General features: G+C 41.9%; 1 protein-coding gene across 1 annotated transcript; it reads right to left on the minus strand.

The window, feature by feature from the left end:
* Window positions 1-2,926: 2,926 nt before the first annotated feature.
* On the minus strand, window positions 2,927-3,853 carry LOC124150132 (MFS-type transporter clz9-like). Its single transcript, XM_046522061.2, has one exon. It carries the CDS (start codon window positions 3,851-3,853, stop codon window positions 2,927-2,929), a length of 927 nt encoding a protein of 308 aa, XP_046378017.2.
* Between the last annotated feature and the right edge of the window lie 4,506 nt (window positions 3,854-8,359).

Genomic DNA, 8,359 nt, shown 5'->3' on the forward strand with positions numbered 1-8,359 from the left:
TCTTGTGTTGTTCCATTACAACCTTTGGAAAACTCTTACTTACTTACTTTGGAGCTTTAACGTGCGCTTTCCGACTGATGCGTATTTCGCACACGAGCCCGGCCAGGCCATTTAATTGGAAAACTCCTTTCCTCGTTGTAAATATATGTTGATGTTTTCGCACGTATTTATGGCGAACAATGACAAGCCTTAAGCCACTGCTTACAATGGCAAGGCTTAACAAGCAACGGCAAACAATGACAAGCCTTAACAAGCAACGGCAAACAATGACAAGCCTTAAAAGGCAACGGCGAACAATGACAAGCCTTAAGCCACGGCGAACAATGACAAGCCTTAAGCCATGGCGAACAATGACAAGCCTTAAGCCATGGCGAACAATGACAAGCCGTAAGCCACGGCTAACAATGACAAGCCTTAAGCCACGGCGAACAATGACAAACCTTAAGCCATGGCGAACAATGACAAGCCTTAAGCCACGGCGAACAATGACAAGCCTTAAGCCATGGCGAACAATGACAAGCCTTAAGCCATGGCGAACAATGACAAGCCATAACAAGCCACGGCGAACAATGGCAGGCCTTAACAAGCCACGGCGAACAATGACAAGCCTTAAGCAACGGTTAACAATGACAAGCCTTAACAAGCCAAGGCTAACAATGACAATCCTTAAGCCAAGGCTAACAATGACAAACCTTCACAAGCCACGGTGAAACGTAAATTCTCCCTACCTTACACATAGGGACGGTTCACCATCCCATGTATTTGCGACTTAAAACGTAGTTTCGGGTTTACAAAATCATAAAAAATATGCAAAGAAAATAGTAACAAAGAACATTTTCTGTAGCATACATATAGATATGATTCTAAATAAAATCAACTTTAAGAAAAACATTCTTGAAAGCTTTGAGAACGCTGTCGGAGGCTACAGAATGCACGATGGTCAAGTAACAAAAATGGCGCTTTGCGAAACGAACGGTCTCGATTGATAGTTCAGTGAGAAATTTACGGTTTATAACAGAACAATTTCAAGAGAATGACAAACGCCATGAAGCAATATTAATTCCATAAATGGCCATTTGTCATTAGTTTGCCTTGCCAATGTGGAACTAACATGAAAAGGAAGTCAACAGTGTGTGAATGGGCCAGACACTTACGAAAAAGGGAATCAATTTGAGAGGAGGTCACTCTTGCATGACAATTACAACAGTGAAAGTGTTATGTTCATTGCAGTGAAATATCAATTGTTATGTTCACTGCAATAAATATCACTTTTCTCAACTTCGGAAAACTCAGTCTTTCATACTTAAGTATTTAATAACTTTTGATTCCGCAATGTCATCATATCAAACGCTATCTAGCATATCTATCTATCTATACTGCTCACAAGAACACTCGATAATATCATATTTCTATAGTTAATCTGTCATGCCATAGAAGATTTATTATATTAATATGAAACAATTTGATGTGATTTTACTTCTTTTGAGTAGTACCCTCGCGACACGTGTTTCCGTGGTATTAAGAATAGCATTACGATAAACCAACCCGCTGACTTCGACAAGCAATAAATGTTAAATAAATCGTTAGAACACTCACCTTTACACCATTTAATTACAAAGAAACATCATTTTGTCCACAAATGCCTCCGTATCGGCTGCTGTACAATAGCGGCCATTTTTACACAACTTGTAGTGACGTCATATGTTTCCGTGGTAAAGTTCATCGGGTCAAGCTACGGTGGTTAGCACACGCCACAATGTCAAAGTTCTTTGGAATCAAAAGTAATGTTCCCAAGGCACTTCCAAACGTAACAAAATACAGATAACACTGTACTGAATTATAAAATATGAAATAACTGTCACTTGAACACAAATTGTCAGATTCTTTACAGTTTATGATCATGATCATCACAAATTTCGTTATTCTTCTTGGTGTCTGCAAGGTAGACCGTGACACGGACAGAAGAACACATCATGTCGTCGAAGAAAGGAGATGTCACAACAGTATTTTAAATGCACCAAGTGTTCACAATTTCCATGCATGCACTGTCCCCACTTAGTGAATTCAACATGTTGACATCGCCTCAGTTCAACTGGCTGAAACTTTCCGCATACACAACACTTTTCGTCATCATCGTTGTTAGATTCAGAATCTGATTGATCGTCGCTTGAGATAAGGAGCTTATCAATCCCAGATGGTCCAGGTTGTTGGGATGACATACTGTCCTGCTTATCCTTGCTAGTAGACTTGGTAGTTGGTTTAGTTGTCTTTGGCTTCGCAGTTGATTTTGATGCCTTGCTTCTTCCGTTTGTTGACTGTTTGGACTGGTTGATGTAAGGTGAGGTGGTGAGGTGAAATGGGGTTTAACGTCGCGTCCAAGATTATTGCACTTATATAGCGACGTGCATGTGTGTGTGTGTGTTTGTGTGGCTGCTTGTACTAGTCCGGACTGATGCCGATTTATAGTGCTAGCACACTGAGATACCATGCCGCAGTTTAACATGAATACCCCACTCAGACACAGTATACTGACTCCGAGCCGACCAGTCCTTGTTTTAGCCCCTTAATGCCGAGCGCCAGACATGGTAACAACAAGTACCATCTTTTAACGTCTTTTGGTATGACACGGCTGGGGATCGAACCCCGGACCTTCCGCTCTCCAGGCGTACGCTCTACCACTAGACCACGGAGGCGGTCGGTTGATGTAAGCCGTGACTTGACATGATATATCTGGTTCCGTAATTGCTTGTCCACCAACGATCTTTTGGATAGAACGTCTGGGCTTCGATTTCTTAATGGTAATAACAGGAAGATGATCTCTAAAAAATCTTGAATCTGAGGGCTGTTGAACGATGTCAGGACATGTAACTGAAATTTCTGATGCTTTTGCCAACTGTTGATTGGCAAACGTAGATGGCTTCAGGAATTACTTGTCAATTGCCGTTGGGTCAAATGGATAAATACCACATTTCCTGAAAGCACTGTGCAAGTTACTGGCAGACAGAGAAATCCCGTATGCCTTACAGGCCAAAGAACAGACGCTATATCGGTTAACTGTTCCAGAATTTGACCGCTGCCATTTCCTACATTCTGAACTGAAAATCTTGGTGAAAGGCCCAAAGCACCCAACATCCATCGGCTGGAGAACATGGCTTGTGTGAGGTGGTAGAACAAACAGGATTATCCCCTGGTCAACAGCGTAATCTATCAGATGAGGGGTGATGTGAGACCTGTGGCCGTCATATAGCAGCAGAGTTTTCTTGTTACCTCCGACTTTGGCATATTTCATAAAATGGCCTGTCAACCATCGCTGAAATATGTCTGTACTGGACCATCCCGTCTCGCTAACAGTTCCAAAAGTTCCAACTGTCGAACCATCTAAGAGGTCATCGCGCATGCGTGAACCAGGAAAAATGAAAAAAGGTGGAATCTTCTGACCCAATGCATTGCCGCATCCCAAAACAGTAACTGTAGAGGATTTCTCTGGGCAGATTTCAATTGGAACTTCGTCTGCAGATCCAACAATTTGCGGTGAAGAATGCGTGAGATTAATTCCCTTCTCATCGACGTTGTAGATCAGCTCTGGGCTTGACTTTAGGTCATACTTGTCAAGAACTGCTTCAAGTTGAGAAAAATACTTGTTAATGCTCTCCTCAGATGTGGCAGTGGCTCGTAATTGAGACAATCCCCTTGGTCGTCGCAACTTCAGTTCAGGCCATCTTCCCATCAACCCATAAAACCACTGCAGTAATAGTGATTTGGAATCATTACTACGTTTCTTGAGATTTATGGCATAGTCAGTGCCAAGACAGATAACCTGCGCCCTGGTATATCCATATCCTACTGAGGCCATAAGCTTTATGTGGTCGGCAAGGCGTGCTTCTTCTTCTTGGGAAAATAATGGGCCTGGTCAAGAGGACAAACATTCTGGGGAAGTAATGCCTTTAGTTCTGTCCTCAGAGTCTGGTCAGGCACAGAGTACTTCCTGGCTGCTTTGTTAACAGAAGAACCTCGTTCAACTACTTCCAGATAGGCTTCTTTCAGTTGTGTTGGACTATAAGGCCGGTACTGTCGTTTGCGTCTCGCAGGATTATCCTACAAACCACGATAAACGATATAAGATATGGCCCTACTCAGCTTCCATAGTAATAAAAATTGAGCGGGTATTCCCCTTAGTATTCACGTGATACACATTTCTGTTTACATCAGCTAGCAGACGAACTTCTCTTGCTGAACTTACGAGTTGAATATCTTTTACGATCTCATTTTTTATAATGGAACAAAAAGTGCATTATGTGCAGAAGGTTAGTTTTATTTAGTTTATCGTAATATAAAGCTGTACTTACGCAAATAGATGCAATTCTGAACATTTTTCGCTCGGAGCTGTCACGATCGAGTTGTCAATGTAAACAATCGCTAGGGGGCGCAAATCCGTGCGAGGTGCGCGAGAAATGACGTCATAAAAAAATACCACGGATTGGTGAGTACCACGGATTGATGTGTCGGCAGGATATATCTGATTAGTTTTCTTGTCATTACAGCTCCAGCTACATATATTGACTGTGTCGAAGTTGACAAAAAACACACCCTTACTCCTGACGTATATAAGATAGACAAGGGCGACATCCCCTTTCACCAATGCGCACGTGTCTGCCAGAATGGCATGTTTGGTATTGAGGTAAGAAGTGTTATCTTGAGTACGTGGATGTTTATTTTGATCGCTTTCAATACTGTTACTTGTATATCACACGGGCCCATAAATAGTCGGTAACTTCTCAGTCTGCCTACATCTCAATCTGCCTACAACGTCAACACGGCGGCCAGCAAAGCAAAAACTTACATGATTTACGTGTTTATGTTGTGTGTAAGAAATACTTGAGACGCTACATGAGGCCCCCTTCTGCACACATCACATATACAAACGTAAGAAGTCAAAACATTTAAATATTATTGACCATGTAAGTTACAAAGTTACAAAAATTAGGAATTGTGATATTGCTTATAGTTTGATTGTATTTTGGTCCAGTGGACTTACACTGAGTAAGTTGTCTTTCTGTCTGTTTGATTGTCCCCATTGTTGCCTATTGCTGCGGAGGGAACTGTATCCCCTAACCCTTTGATTTAAGTGCATACATTTACATAGACGTCAGAACCGTGAAGATCGGGGGTAGAATAGGTCTTCAGCAACCCATGCTAGCCGTAAAAGGCGACTATGTTTGTCAAAAGAGGCAACTAATGGGATCTGGTGGTCAGGCTCGCTGACTTGGTTGATGCATGTCATCGTATCCCAATTGCGTGGATCGATGCTCATGATGTCAATCACTGGATTGTCTGGTCCAGACTCCATTATTTACAGACCGCCATCATATAGCTGTAATATTGCTGAGTGCGGCGTTGAGCAACAAACAAAACAAATCAACAAACATTTACGTCACATCTAACGTCACTGTCTGAATTTCTAGATTGTATATTCTCTGTCACAGCAATGTTTGTCTGTTATCTGTAACAAATCCCGTCCAAGTTTGAATTATATTATATCGTTTTGTGTAAGCGAGAATATATCGAAATGAAACCAATCATGTTTTACAGCAGGGTTTTAACGCCGAGAGCTGTCGGTTAGGAAGGACATGCTTTTTTCGGGAACGCCTGGTGTCATCGCTACCTTGTCTTTTACGTCCAAAATAATTTGTTTAGGCGGATAATCGAGACTGGTTATTCTCTGGCCATGACGTTTAATGTTTGTCGAATATGCAAAAATGGAGTGACAGATTCTGTTATTTTCATTGGTTGTGTTGTTCTCTTGCCAGTAAACTGGAGAAACACACGAACATGAAGATATGCACACGCTTATAACGCACGGTATGGAACTCAAACTATATCTGGGTTTCCAGGACTTGAGAAGGGGTGACGACAACGTCTTGTTATCCAGCTCATTGTGACGTGACATTCATTGAGTTCCATCACGTTCCTTTTCGTCAGTGGTTGTCAAGCTGTGATTTAACTGTTCCAAACCTTGTTGAACCCAACTCTCTCACTCACTCTATTTCAGTGTACCATGGGGTGCTATTGTCACTTCATCTGGAAACCTCGGTACAAGAGAAAGACACACCGGGGCTGCAGGTTACTGGCGTTGCAGAACACCAGGTGTGGAAACATGCCGACGCTGGCGATTTATAACATTACGGTGATTTCGGTGGATGGTACAGGGAGTGAGTGAGTGGACATGGTTTTAAGCCGCTTTTAGCAATATTCCAGCAATATCACGGCGGGGGACACCCGAAATGGGCTTCACACATTGTACCCGTGTCGGGAATCGAACCCGGGTCTTCGGCGTGACGGCGTTCCCACAGTAATCAATCATATAAAGTAAACTACGGTTATAACGATCTCAAAAGGACCACTAATTTTAGTTCGTTATATCCGTAGTTCGTTATGAGCATACATACAGCATATATGCAGCAATGTATTTGCAAACTAAACGTGGAAACGTATAAACATGTATCAAAAACGCAATAACTAATTCATTTGGTGATGTGCTTTCAACGAATACAGCGAGTGAGTGAGTATTGTTTTACGCCGCTTTAAGCAATATTCCAGCAATATCACGCATTGTACCCATGTCGGGAATCGAACCCGGGTCTTCGACGTGACGAGCGAATGCTTTAACCACTAGGCTCACCGACCGCCCTCAACGAATATAAAACAACCACAACGCAAAACTATTTCTCGATTTAAATGTATTCCTCTGCTTTTTTGTATGATAAATTGTATTCATTACTAAGTCCTAAAATGACGCAATCAGTAATGTTGCACGTCAGAAATATATTAAGACGGGATGTTAATCAAGAAGTTTAGATCAAAGATACAATTATGGTAATATTCTCTCTCTAGAAAACACGAAATTATGTACACCAGGAGATACTTTTATAATAACAATGTGCATTGGTGTTCCAGTGATGATAGTTGTCAATAAGATCCTCTAGAGTTAGGGCCCATGGTCATTCGACTAAACTGGAAGGGTTTTGAAAGTACTTATCTAACCAAGTTCAATACTTTAACACAGACGATCCTTAGAATACCTTGATTATATCATAAACTCGGAGAACATGCGCCATAAACTCGGAGAACCAGCGCCATGTAATCCAACAATGGTCAACAATGGTCAATATCACCTTCTGTACATCACGGCTTCTTTCATGCTTCAGTTGGAAATACAGCACAGGTACAACTACTGCGAAACATTTCCCGAATGATTTGAGGTGTAGTCTCTCAAATAATTTAATAACTGTTGTACAATACATTGCAGTACTCCTAAAGTAAACATGTTGTGCATAGCATTTGTTCAATATCTGCAGATTTGGTACAAAAAGAAGGTAAATCAGTTTGTCTTAACACTTCTTAAGCACTTTAATGTGTTTTTTTCCGTTTGTTAATTTTTTTCCCGCATAAAAACACCCTGCCACCCATCCCTACCCACAATATTATACAGTGGGTTCCTAAGGAGATGGATCCAGTTTGAAATGACAGCTACTCACATGACGATGCTTTGCATGTAGTAGCAGCAGCGTAAATGTCAAATGCAAGTATAGTAACTGTGAGCATCGGTGTATTTTACGATCGCTTCCCAAAATGTTTGTTAAAGTGAGGGTTTTATGTCGCGTTTAGCAATATTACGGTGGGACACCACCAATGGGCTTCGCACATTATACCCAGGTTGGGAATCCAACCCGGGTCTTCGAGTGAACACTTTAACCATTAGGCCCACGCTCACTGTGAACACTCTTTAGGAGCGAGTTCGGTTGAACGCAGTGTTGGACGAAATTCCAGTTATATCAGGGCATGTCAGCTTAATGTGGGTTAAAAGTCCTAAGTGGTGCAGGTCGCAGAGAAGATGATTAAAGATCAGGAAGACTTTCAACTCCAACCACTTAGAAAAATGTTGATGAAATACTTGATGTCATTATGGAGGATGGACGACGCGCCATACGTCAAATAAGCAGGGAGGGGGTACTTCTCACGAAAATGTCGAGAACATTCTAAGAAATGAAGTAAGCATGCCAAAGGCATCAGCACGTTGGGTTCCAAGGCTGACTCTTGATCAGAAACTGTCCAGGTTCATCATCTTATTTTTGCAATTCAACAGCTGGTTTTGTTGAGCGAACTGTAGCCATGGACGAGTCTCAGATTCACCACAATCAGCCAGTGACTAAACAACAATCCAAGCAGAGGAAACTTATAACGTGTCTTTCTGAGGAGAAGGCCAAATCTTTTGCATCACCTGGGAAGGTGATGGCTTAGGATTTCTGGGATTCCAATGGAATCGGGCTAGTGCTACCACCTAAAAGGTCAGACAGCTGAT

Source organism: Haliotis rufescens, unplaced genomic scaffold (genome assembly GCF_023055435.1).
Source record: "Haliotis rufescens isolate VD_foot unplaced genomic scaffold, xgHalRufe1.0.p SCAF_63, whole genome shotgun sequence".
Lineage (NCBI taxonomy): Eukaryota > Metazoa > Mollusca > Gastropoda > Lepetellida > Haliotidae > Haliotis > Haliotis rufescens.